Source organism: Mustelus asterias, chromosome 15 (genome assembly GCF_964213995.1).
Source record: "Mustelus asterias chromosome 15, sMusAst1.hap1.1, whole genome shotgun sequence".
Lineage (NCBI taxonomy): Eukaryota > Metazoa > Chordata > Chondrichthyes > Carcharhiniformes > Triakidae > Mustelus > Mustelus asterias.
Window position 1 is genome coordinate 77,393,293 of NC_135815.1, and position 13,076 is coordinate 77,406,368.

Here is a 13,076-nt window from a genome sequence, read left to right on the forward strand (position 1 = left end):
GGATTTGGACTGCAGTCCTGGGTCATGGTAATCAGCTGGACGAATCAAACACGCATGGTCCCTGTGACCACATGATAAGGTACACGCAGCACATGCTCCACACACTACACGCTGGTTTTCAGGATGATCACATTTCTAGGTCCCTGAGTTTACAGAATGAGTCAAGTTTTGTTTTTATTACATTGAACTCTGAGAATGTAATGACCTTTCACCTAATTTTGTAGTCAAATGTTGAGATCTGCCACTCATTTGTGTGTGGAAACTCACAGAAGTGAATCCCAATATTATTTTTTCAGTTGGTTTGTTCTGACAAAGACTCCCAGCTGCCACATTAAGCAACTTCTTCACACTCCCCGCTGGCTTGCTGAACATGCTGGAGAGTAAGTTTAAAAGTATTTTCACCTCCTTCCGCCCCTGTGTGTTTCATAAAAACGATTTGTTTTCTCTGAATTTGTGGACACATCCTGACGGAAGTTGAAGATGGAGGCAATCGCCTCGTGGTATTGTTGCCAGACTATTAATCCAGAAATTAATCCAGCTAATGTTCTGGGGTTCGAATCCCACCAAGGTGGAATTCGAATTCAATTAAAAAAATCTGGAATTAAGAATCTACAGATGACCATGAAATCATTGTCGAATGTCGTAAAAACCCATCTGGTTCATTAATGTCCTCTAAGGAAGGAAATCTGCCATCCTTACCTAGTCTGGCCTACATGTGAATCCAGAGCCACAGCAATGCGGTTGATTCCCAACTGCCCTCAGGCAACTAGGGATGGGCAATAAATGCTGGCCAGCCAGCGATGCCCATGTCCCACGAATGAATTTTAAAAAATTCCCGCTTTGTAATTCCCAGAGGTGACCATTGACTGTATTAACTCAAATGAGAAGCTCCCATTGCCTTGTGCTGCTTTAAGGTGGGGGGAATGATGACTATGCGGCAGGACTCCTGTTTGAACCCAGGTGCTGCTCCACATCGTATCAGGGTTACCCTGCCCCATTCAATTCTTCTGCTTGCATCTCCAATTCACTTTTTCGGTTTCATCCTTACAATTTTGCAATGGACTTTTTTTTAAAATTAAAAAGTAGGATCACACCAAGGGATGGAAAGATTTATTTCTGGGAGTTGGTTTGAAATAGGATTTGAATGGTGGCACGGTAGCAAAGTGGTTAGCACTGATGCTTCACAGCTCCAGGGACCTGGGTTCGATTCCTGGCTTGGGTCACTGTCTGTGTGGAGTTTGCACATTCTCCTCGTGTCTGCGTGGGTTTCCTCCGGGTGCTCCGGTTTCCTCCCACAGTCCAAAGATGTGCGGGTTAGGTTGATTGGCCATGCTAAAAATTGCCCTTAGTGTCCTGAGATGCGTAGGTTGGAGGGACTAGTGGGTAGATATGGAGGTAGGGCCTGGGTGGGATTGTGGTCGGTGCAGACTCGATGGGCTGAATGGCCTCTTTCTGTACTGTAGGGTTTCTATGATTTCTATGATTTCTCTAGGAGAAGGGGTGGGAAGGGAGTGTGGATCCTCCTTGGCGATCCTGTTAACCTGAGGAAACTCCAACTGGGAAAATGACCAGGTCCCTTTTGCTAACGGCCATCGCAGGGCTGAGCAATGATCATTAGACCAGTATAGTTGGGGAGTGAGAATAACTGAGCCAGCCCCAGACACGGGCTGAAGTTTCTGTGGTGTTAGAGTCATTGAACAGTTAGTTAGTTCACATTTTCCATTAGAGTCACACGCTGATTTTTTGGAAACACCAAGGTGGGAGACGCCAGCCGGCACAAGAGGCTTCCGGTAAAGACAAACCTTTCTCTTTGTGTGTCTAATTCTCTGAGTTGAGTTGCTTCCACACACTTGGATCAATCGGTTTAACCATTTGGAAGTTGGGGGTGAACCTGGGTTATTCTGTTGCTTTTGTACAAGGTTTCTGCCAGTCAGTCCCACTGGATGTCCGAGGCTAGGCTCCCAGGCCAGGCCTGGTGGCTGCTGTCTTTCCACTGCCTGCTTGCCCACCCTTGCCCAATACTAACTCACCAAAGCATTCCAACAGCAGGCTGCGGCACACTTGCAGCACAGCAGTTGGGAACTTCTGCTCTAAGCTGTCTTTTTCTATACTTTCCAAAGCCATGGCAACCTCCAGCGCCTTCTTCAGGATTATCTCGGACTTTGCCACCAATTCCTTCACCCCACACACTAGACGATCTCTTAACATGCCATTAAGGGCAGGCCCATATTCACAGTGCTCTGTAATTTGCCTTAATCTGGCCACTAAAACTGCTATCACTTCTCCAGGGGCTCTGGTCGTCAAACTGAATTTGTACCGTTGCATAATTACCGAGGGCTTTGAATGGTAATGTCCTTTTACAAGAGCTACTCACTCTGTGAAAGTTTTTGTATCAGGGACATCTGGAGATGTCAAACTCCTGATTAAATTATTCGTTTTTGCTCCACTGGCTGTAAGTAGCATGACCTTTCCCTTCTCCCCCCCCCCGCACCATATTTTGCTTGACTGGAAAAAGTACTGCAGACGTTCAACGTGTTGAACTCAATGTTCGGAGTTAGGATCAAACGGCTATAATTTACCAGGAAGAGACATTTTGGTGACTTGCTAGTCGCAGACTAGCTTGACTTGAATTATTTGCACATGAGGCATGTTTTCCCTTTTCTTAGTAAGAAGTTTAACAACACCAGGTTAAAGTCCAACAGGTTTATTTGGTAGCAAAAGCCACACAAGCTTTCGGAGCCTTGCTACCAAATAAACCTGTTGGACTTTAACCTGGTGTTGTTAAACTTCTTACTGTGTTTACCCCAGTCCAACGCCGGCATCTCCACACCATGGCTTCTCTTTTCTCGGCAACAATTTGAAGGTGTTTCCAATAATTCTCCTCGCCAATGTAGTACCTGAGTGATTGGCGACCACCAGGTTTGGACAACAGCAAACTATTGTTTAGAACAACTATAACTATATTTGGAGTGCTAGGATGTGCTCCCGATTTCAACAGCTCCAGGATCGATTCTGCTCGGGAAAGCCACAGTCAGCCCCAGGATTCCCGCTGTTTGACCGGATTGGCTGATTGGGTCACATGACCTTCCGAAAATTCATCCCTTAAAGGGGCTCGCTACTAGACCCTTAATCTTCTATCCTCAAGAGATCACAACATTTTGCTTTCATTGAGCATCTGTATTAGCACATTCTTCTATTTTACCTTTATGCTACTATCTGCACCTTCTTTAATCCTTAATGCTACAATTAACACTCTCTTTGTCTTGTGTCCTTGACATCTTTTTCAACCTCTCCTTAGCTCTGACCTATCCCTGACATTTTATTCTGCTCCACCTCCTCCACCCCTCCTCCCCAACTACTTAATCCACCACATTTCTATCCCTCTTCAGTGCTGAAAAAGAGTCATACAGACTCAAAACATTAACTCTGTTTCTCTCTTCACAGATGCTGCCAGACCAGCTGCGTTTTTCCAGTATTTTCTGTTTTTATTACAGCTAATGCAGGCTGCCCTGATAATGTAACCCTTTTAGGCCTGGTATCGTTCTCCAAGGTCAAAACATCCTTCATGAGGTGTGGTGCCAGGAACCAAACTCAATCAGGAGGCACCAGTTGAAGGCAGTTTTTCTGATGGACCATCTGACTGGCCCAGAGGACCTGTTTTCACCCACAGGACTTTGTGGCTTGGTCTCTTCTCAGATCTTGCAGTTTGAGGGGACTGGGTGCATGTGCTAAAGCACCTGAACATCGGTGAGCCCAGTGGGCAGACCGGGTATCAGGATCAAGAGGCGCCGCTCCCATCCTGTTAGGATAGTCAGCAAAGGTTTGGACCTGCTTCAGCTGCAAGCACTCTGCCGCTCCTTGTGTGGGAAGACCTGACCCATAGACAAACGCTGCAAATGGGATCGAGACCTACAGGCAACAGTACCTTCTCCCTCAGCTTTACACCCGGGGAAATAAAGCACAAACTGGCCACTATTTAGCAGAATTTGGCATGACCTTCTGACACACCCGGGTGTGTAGAGAATGAACAAGATAAAAATGGGTGGATTGCTGTTACAAAAACACAGGAATTAGGAGCAGGGAAAGGCTATCCCACCAGGTGTGCAGGGGAGAGGGGCATTGGTGGGCAGTTGGAGGGTCAAGAGGGTAGTCAGGGGAAAATGAAGGGGATTGAAGGGGTGAGGGGCTAGTTGGGGATGGATGCTAGTCAGGGGGGTCTGGGGGGATGGGAGTGTAGTCTGGGCATCGGAAAGGTAGCCGTGGTGGGGGGAGGGGGAGAGGAAAGTTGAAGGGTCAGAGGGTAGTCAGGTGGTGAGGGATGGGGATGAATTAGTCATTCAGGAGGGCAATCGGGTGTGGAGGTGGGATGGCAGGGGGTCAGGATGTGTTTGGGAATCAGGAAGGTAGTCTGGGGAGTAGTCAGGAGATGAGGTAATGGGTGGTCTGAAGGGGCATTAGGAGGGGCATTAGGAGGGGCATTAGGAGGGGCATTAGGAGGGGCATTAGGAGGGGCATTAGGATGGTGGATTGTAGTCAGGGATTTGGGAGGGTAATCGGGGCGAGTTGGGAGTGTGGAGTTGGGGTCATCACGGGGTCGGGATGTGTTTGGGGATCAGGAAGGTAGTCGGGGGACTGGTCAGGAGATGAATTAATGAGTGGGGTCAGGAGGGTAGTTAGGGGGCTGGTTGGGATGGGAAGTATAGTTGGGGGGGAGGGGGGGGTGTTGGAGAGGGAGGTCCATTGGGGGAGGGGAAGGGTCGGGGACGAGATACCAGTATAGTTACCCAGGAGTTAGAAGTGGTTTTAGTTCTTCTCACTTTCCCTGGGTAACTGTTCTGTTAAGAGAATCGGAACCATCCAAAGTTTCTGATTGAAATCAGGGGATTGGATGGTTCTCAGTGCAGGGTGATTGCCCATCGGAAATTCCCAAGCAAGCCTTACATGGGCTCTTCTGGGGGGGTGGGGGGATCCCCCAGTGCATCTTCTGGGGGGTGGGGGGGCAGAATCCCCCAGTGCATCTTCTGGGGGGTGGGGGGGGAATCCCCCAGTGCATCTTCTGGGGATGGGGGGGGGGGAATCCCCCAGTGCATCTTCTGGGGGGGGGGGAATCCCCCAATGCATCTTCTGGGGGGTGGGGGGATGGGGGTATCCCCCAGTGCATCTTCTGGGGGGTGGGGGAATGGGGGAATCCCCCAGTGCATCTTCTGGGGGGTGGGGGAATCCCCCAGTGCATCTTCTGGGGGGTGGGGGAATCCCCCAGTGCATTTTCAGGGGGGTGGGGGGGAATCCCCCAGTGCATCTTCTGGGGGCGGGGGAAATCCCCTCCCAGGCACACCCCTCAGAGATCAGAAATTATAGGCCACTTAAAATTCCACAGTAAACCTGTAACAAATCTATGCAACAAAATGGCCATATCCTAACAAGCTATGGAAAAGAAATCAACAACTGTAATTGCAGACAAATGTAATGTTTATTATGGAGCTTCTGATAGCTCAGCGGGGTTGTGCTATTGGAGAGTGCAAAGCCCCCTTGTGAAATTAGGCATGTTTCTGGAGTTCAGTCCAAGTGGGACAAGGGACACACACTGTTCACCTCCTATCAGCCAACGGGTTTGCAATCATTTTTCAGAAGGGATCTTTCATGCTTCCAAAAAGTGTTCAACACTTCAAAATGGCAGAGAAGCTTCTGAAATTAAAAACAAAAATAAAACAAAACATTTCTAATTTCCATTCAGTTATAAATTATTTAATTGGAATCACTAGGACTAGTTGCCACATTGCCCTCTTATCCCAGGACGGATGTGAGTTTTGTCTTTCTCTCTGATCTGGGAATCTTGCTCCAGGCTTGCCGGCTTTACTTTGGCAGAAATCCCAGTTTCTGCAGCACCTGGAGCTGGAGCAGCCCGGAGGAACTTGCTTGCCTCTCCCGTGGCTCCTTGTGAATTGTATCCGAGACACTTTGTCAGTCTCAATTTTTATTTTAATTACGTAGCCTGACATATTAATTGACAATCAATAGTTTACAAGGTGATGTGTTTCCCGACTTTTCAAATTCATAGCCACTGCTATTTATCTGAAGTTAAGTTTAAAGTTTACTTATAGGTGTCACAAGTAGGCTTACATTAACACTGTAATGAAGTTACTGTGAAAATCCCCTAATCACCACACTCCAGCGCCTGTTCAGGTACACTGAGGGAGAATTTAGCATGGCCAATGCACCTAACCAGCATGTCTTTCGGACACCTTTGCCTGACGTGATTCTGATTGAGTTTGCACTGAAACCATTCGCACAGGTGAGGGGATAGGTGGTTACTGCAGATTGCCACCAGGGTGGCATGGTGTCACAGTGGTTAGCATTGCTGCCTCACAGCGCCAGGGTCCTAGGTTCAATTCCAGTCTCGGGTCATTGTCTGTGTGGAGTTTGCACATTCTCCCCGTGTCTGCATGGGTTTCCTTCGGGTGCTCCGGTTTCCTCTCACAGCCCAAAGATGTGCGGATTAGGTGGACTGGCCATGCCAAATTGCCCCTTAGTGTCAGGGGGACTAGCAGGGTAAATATGTGGGGTTATGGGAATAGGGCCCGGGTGGAATTGTAGTTGGTGCAGACTCAATGGGCCGAATGGCCTCCTTCTGCACTGTAAGGATTCTATGATGTGTTTGGCGTGAAGAGAAGACCATAGTCTCAGGAATGTGGGAAAACTCTTTGCTGTTTCCATTTCTTCACCTAGATCCACACCCCAACTTTCTTCACCTAGATCCACACCTCTTAACTTCAGATAAATAGCATACGTGACCTCAGTTAATGATCCGCCCTCTCCAGATAGAGAATCTCTTACCTGAGAACATTCTACTATTTTGACATTGAAGCAAGATGCCAAATTTTCTTCAGCTCCCTTCCTGCACTGAGACCTTTCCAACTCAACGTCCAGAATGTACAATAATCCACCAAGATCCTAGCAAAATACAGGTAGAAACAATCATTTATTCAGCGGTAATAACTTGACTTCAGTCTGTGAACCATATCTGCTGCCCTCAACCTATGAATGCTCTTTCATACTAAATTCTAGCTGGAGCTGTCAAACATGGTAAGAATATGTCAGCCATTGTGAAGCAGTCATTCTCAGTTAACCCAAGTTTCTAGCCCAGGTCCGTGGGAACAGGCGGAGGGGGCGATTCTCCCAGCATGCTGTGCTGCTCGAGTAGTGCAGAGGGCTGGGAGACAGCAGTGCAGGCCGTTTCTCTGGCTTCCCACTGGGCACCAGAGCCTCCGTAGTCTCCGCGACATAGATTTCCAGGATCTTCAGCTCTGTGCCCAAAGTTGGTGCAGAGCTGATTATAATATGGAAATCTCCATTTCAATGTCATTAACAGGTCCGGGACTGAAGTCTCCGGGCCTGCGAGCATCTCCCCTGAGCCACGAATGGTTCCCTCCAGCAGGATTTACTCCTGCTCCTCACTAATGGGGAACAGGCCGTTCGACCCCACTGGAGGGAAGAGAGGCCATTGATGCCCCCCCCCATGAGGTCAGGGGTAAGGGGATGGGTCCCTTGGGCAGTGCCAGCCTGAAACCCTGGCACTGCCCAAGGGGCAAATTGGCACTGCCCAAGGGGCACCTTGGCCCTGTCTACCAGGCATCGGGCTGTGTCAAGAAGGTGGGGCCAGAGGGGGTGGGGCTATTGGGGGGCAAAGCCTATAGGAGGGACCCGCTGCCACTCTGCAAGAGGATCGTTGGCAGAGGGAGGGAGGTCGGCGATCGGGGCTGGCCATCAGGGTGGGGTGAGGGGTCGGGACTGTTAGGGGGGATCATGAGATTGGGACTGCCGGGGGTGGAATCAGGAGATTGGGGCTGGCTGGGCGGGGGGAGACACAGGTGCTGACCCAGGGAGGTCTGGGAGGCCAGCCATCAGGGTGTTGTGGGGCTGGCCAGCGATCGGTAGGCCGGCAGACAGGGGCCACGGCACGTGCGCCGATCTCCATGCTGACAGAATGGCCCCGCTCAGCACGACGCTGCCAGCTTTGCAGGCAGTAATAGGCCCCGCCTGCTGATTCCCAGAGTGGATCTTGCACGGGCACAGAGTGTGGGAGATTCATTCCGGAAATCACGCTTAAAAAAAGGTAGAATTTATTCCCATTTTTCCACACGTTGGGAACTTAGAATTTTTTTTTTGAGAATCCTGGCTGTGTTCTCTATGCTGACAGGAAGCTTTGAATAAGGCACCAGCTGTTTTTTGAAGGTTAGCGAAGAGAGAATGTAGCCATGACTCGCATTGTGACTCTCCTGGACTCGTTTCGATCGCCTCAGGGGGTCGGAGAGGAATTTCCCAGATTTTTTTTTCCCCATGTTGGCCCTGGGGTTTTTCACTCTGGGTTTTCGCCTCTCCCTGGAGATCACATGGTCTAAAAGGGGGGGGTGGGGGTGAGTTAATAGGTTGTGATGAACAAAGCATCGTAGCTGTGGGGGACAGCTCGGTGGATAGGATATTGGTATGTAGATAGGCTGGAAAATTGGGCGGGGATCCTGGATTCAGGATTCAATCCTGGACCGGGGAGCGGCGCGGGCTTGGAGGGCCGAAGGGCCTGTTCCTGTGCTGTATTGTTCTTTGTTCTTTGTTGTTCACCCATGACAGCGGACACTCCAGCAGAGCTGAGGTTGACGTGTTGTCGTCGGAAGGTCAGGCGCATGGACCAAGCCCTTAATCTACAGAAATCTATATCTGGCAAGTGCCACGTGCATTTCAGTCATAAACAGACACATGCAAGTAGGCTGTGTCCACCTTATCCCAAAGGGAGGCTGTGTGTGTATGTGTGGGGGGCAGTGGGGGGCACTGTTTGAGGAGGTCATGAGAGAAGACAACAGCACAGCTCTTTCACTGAGCTGTTGGTTTGGGTCAAATTCGCTGGTGATTGTGTAGAGATCACGAGTCATAGAGCAATGCAGCACAGAAACAGGCCCTTCGGCCCGGCTGGTCGATGCTGACTATGGTGCCCTCCCAGCTCATCCCAATTGCCCGCGCTTGGCCCATATCCCTCTAATCCTTTCCCATCCATGTATTTATCCAAATGCCTTTTAAATGTTGCTATTGAACCTGCCTCAACCAATTTCTCTTGACAGCTCATTCCATGTACGCATCACCCTCCGTGTGAAGAAGTTACCCCTCAGGTCCCTTTTAATTCTTCCCCTCTAACCTTAAACCTACGCCCTCCAGTTTTCAATTCCCCTTCCCTGAGAAAAAGACCAGGGCGCGGGAATTTCTGGCCTCACTCATCCCAAAACTGTAAAATCCCACCCGAGGCCAACAGATCTTTCCATGTTCCGCCCCGCGCCCACTCCGGTTCCCATGGCAGGCAGGGCGGTAAAATTCCAGCCTATGGGTGGGATTTTCCAGGTGCGCTCGCCCCAAAGCCGGAAAATTTCACCTGAGGTCAATCGACTTTTGCATTGTCTCTGTGCCGCCAGCTACGATTCCAGTGGTTGACTGGACAGGAAGATTCTGCACCATGTGCCCTCATCCTAGCTATGCCCCTCATGATCTTATACACCTCAATAAACTTTGTTAAGAACACTGGAGATATTGAGCTGTGTTCCCTGGTAGTGAGCTTCCATTTGGTAATGGTGAATCTGCAAACGACTGTTCCACCGTGATGCCCTGATGGTCTCGTCCTAATCTGCTGGTATTTTACCAGCGTCAGACGGGCACTTTAAAAATGGAGGAGACCACCCAGTAAAACCTGGAGGCCTCCTTACAGGCTCAGGAGGGCGGCAGAGGAAATGCCTCCTGATCAGGCCCCCTACGGCCCACGCAGGGCACCCCCAGCAGCGAGGGCTGCTCTTGCTGAAAGACCACAGCCCTGGCCATGCCCTTGTCAGGGCCTGTATGATCAGACCTGCTGACCCACAACCCCAACTTAGCTACACTCAGGGCCTGTTCTGGGGCCTGCTGCAGTCCCAGTAGTGGCCACCACTCCCAGTGGCACTGCTGAGGCTAAAGGCTCTTGGCAGTGGGACATCCTGTCTGGGGGGGTGGCATTGGGGGATGGAAGCTATGACTTCAGCCAACCGATTGCCTGAACAGCATTACATCTTCTGCAGTCTTTTATTTCTTCCAGATTGACCATGCTTATCCCTATCCACCTCATCAACCGATTGCTGAGGTTGCTAAGCAACCAGGACTCAAAATCTCCTGGTGTTTGGCTACCTGAATCGCCCACCCTCTCAACATCCATGGGTTTGAACCCAATGCCCAGAAGTTGCAGCACCTCTCACTGTGCTCGTGGTTATCAGTGCTGCTGAGAACTTTGAACCACCTCGCCTCATAAAGCTTGACTTCACCCTCAAGAACATCCTTACATCACAGACCCTGCTGTGGCCATGGCAACCAGACAACGTGAAAACTGGCCAATTGTCAACCACCCTGATCAATCTGTTTGATGACAACTAAACAACAACAACTACAGGATCTACAGGCATTTAGAGACGCAAGGACTGATTAGGGACAGTCAGCATGGCTTTGTGAGTGGAAAATCATATCTCACAAATTTGATTGAGTTTTTTGAAGGGGTAACCAAGAAGGTAGATGAGGGCAGTGCAGTTGATGTTGTCTACATGGACTTTAGCAAGGCCTTTCACAAGGTACTGCATGGTAGGTTGTTGCATAAGGTTAAATCTCACGGGATCCAGGGTGAGGTATCTAAATGGATACAAAATTGGCTTCTTGACAGAAGCCAGAGGGTGGTTGTAGAGGGTTGTTTTTCAAACTGGAGGCCTGTGACCAGCGGTGTGCCTCAGGGATCAGTGCTGGGTCCATTGTTATTTGTCACTTATATTAATGATTTGGATGAGAATATAGGAGGCATGGTTAGTAAGTTTGCAGATGACACTAAGATTGGTGGCATGGTGGACAGTGAAGTAAGTTATCTCCAATTGCAATGGGATCTTGATCAATTGGGCCAGTGGGCTGACGAATGGCAGATGGAGTTTAATTTAGACAAATGCGAGGTAATGCATTTTGGTAGATTGAACCAGGGCAGGACTTACTCAGTTAATGGTAGGGCATTGGGGAGAGTTACAGAACAAAGAGATCTAGGGGTTCATAGCTCATTGAAAGTGGACAGAGTGGTAAAGAAGGCATTCGGCATGCTTGGTTTCATCGATCAGAACATTGAATACAGGAGTTGGGACGTCTTGTTGAAGTTGTACAAGACATTGGTAAGGCCACACTTGGAATACTGTGTGCAATTCTGGTCATCCTATTATAGAAAGGATATTATTAAACTAGAAAGAGTGCAGAAAAGATTTACTAGGATGCTACTGGGACTTGATGGATTGAGTTATAAGGAGAGGCTGGATAGACTGGGACTTTTTTCTCTGGAGCGTAGGTGGCTGAGGGTGATCTTATAGAGGTCTATAAAATAATGAGGGGCATAGATCAGCTAGATAGTCAATATCTTTTCCCAAAGATAGAGGAGTCTAAAACTAGAGGGCATAGGTTTAAGGTGAGAGGGGAGAGATACAAAAGTGTCCACAGGGGCAATTTTTTCACACAGAGGGTGGTGAGTGTCTGGAACAAGCTGCCAGAGGTAGTAGTAGAGGTGGGTACAATTTTGTCTTTTAAAAAGCATTTAGATAGTTACATGGGTACGATGGGTATCGAGGGATATGAGCCAAATGTGGGCAACTGGGATTACCTTCGGGGTTTAAAAAAAAAGGCGGCATGGACAAGTTGGGCCGAAGGGCCTGTTTCCAAGCTGTAAACCTCTATGACTCTATGACTCCATGACTGATATTTATCAGAGGGCGGTAAGATATTCTAAGGTGTTTGACATAAGAATTATCAAGCAGAATATGACTGAATCACATATGGAGATAAAAGGTTAGACGACCAAAACCTTGGTCAAAGACAAAGGATTTAAGGAGTGTTTTGAACAAAAACCAGGGCCAGTATTTTACATACCCATGACACACACCCTCCCTCCCCCCATCCCCCACCTCTCCCTCCACCCTTTCCCGCTTGGTTTGACGGGGCAGTGACATCCCACCAGGCGCGGTCAGGGGTGCGTAAAATTCCAGGAGAAGAAAGGTGGAGAGGTTCAGAGCACAAATCCCAGAGTTTAGGACCCGGGCAGCCGAAGGCACTAATATTTGGAGCGATTAAAATCAAGAGAATCTCAAAAGGCCAGAGTTAGAGAGTCCCATATATCTCAGAGAGTTGCAGTGCCAGAGAGGATAAGAGAATGGGAATGCGGGGGTGGGGGGTGGGGGGTGGTGTGAGGACATGGAGGGATTTAAGACCAACAATGAGAACACAGATAAAACACATGGAAGAAATTGCTGCAAATAATTTCGATAATTCTCCTTCATTACAACATTCTCTGTGTAACTGGAGTAGACCTAAATTATTAACTGGGGAGGAGAGGAGGGGTAGTAATAACACGAGGGATGACACCCATGAGAAGTCAGGGGTGACACCACCCCCCTCCCTCCACCCCCTCACCGACGAGGTCAGGTTGGCATCCACATGGCCTTGCAAGAAGTGATAAGCCCTTCCCTGCTGCACACTGAATTCACCTTACCATTGCCCAGAATCTTGGTCTAGTTACCTGTAACCGTGCCGAAACAACCTGAGTGACTATGAAGAGGTGATCGTCCTTGGAGAATGTGTTGAATGAATCCACTGCAAAATCTAGTGAGTCCTGGACTTCCTTGTCATGAGGATTAATGGGTTCAGAGTCTGGCCCCCCATTAATGGCAGAGACTGAGGTGAGAAAGATGTTGAACAGGACCCAGCGGCACTGCCAGCCGATACCCATGTTTAGTGAAGCAAAAATGGAGTGACTCAGCAGCAAGCACCAGAAAGTCTTTGTTTGATTATTTGCTCACTGAGCAGGTGGAGTGCGTCCGCCTACTTTGTCCTAATAAAGATCACTGTGGGATTGTATACTGCTGCACAGATGGGCCTATTCTACATATGATATGGTGCTGACTGGGTGAATAGTTAAATCACAGGGCAGATCACTAGTCTATTAATCCAGAAACTCAGCTAATGTTCTGGGCATCTGGGTTTGAATCCTGCTACGGCAG

At 49.0% G+C, this 13,076-nt stretch overlaps 1 protein-coding gene across 1 annotated transcript; it reads right to left on the reverse strand.

The window, feature by feature from the left end:
• Positions 1–5,458: 5,458 nt before the first annotated feature.
• LOC144504841 (cystatin-like) lies at positions 5,459–12,805 on the reverse strand. The gene is made up of 3 exons (XM_078230593.1): positions 12,596–12,805; positions 6,835–6,951; positions 5,459–5,685 (listed from the first exon to the last, which is right to left on the reverse strand). Exons 1-3 carry the CDS (start codon positions 12,803–12,805, stop codon positions 5,599–5,601), a joined length of 414 nt encoding a protein of 137 aa, XP_078086719.1. The 3' UTR covers positions 5,459–5,598.
• Between the last annotated feature and the right edge of the window lie 271 nt (positions 12,806–13,076).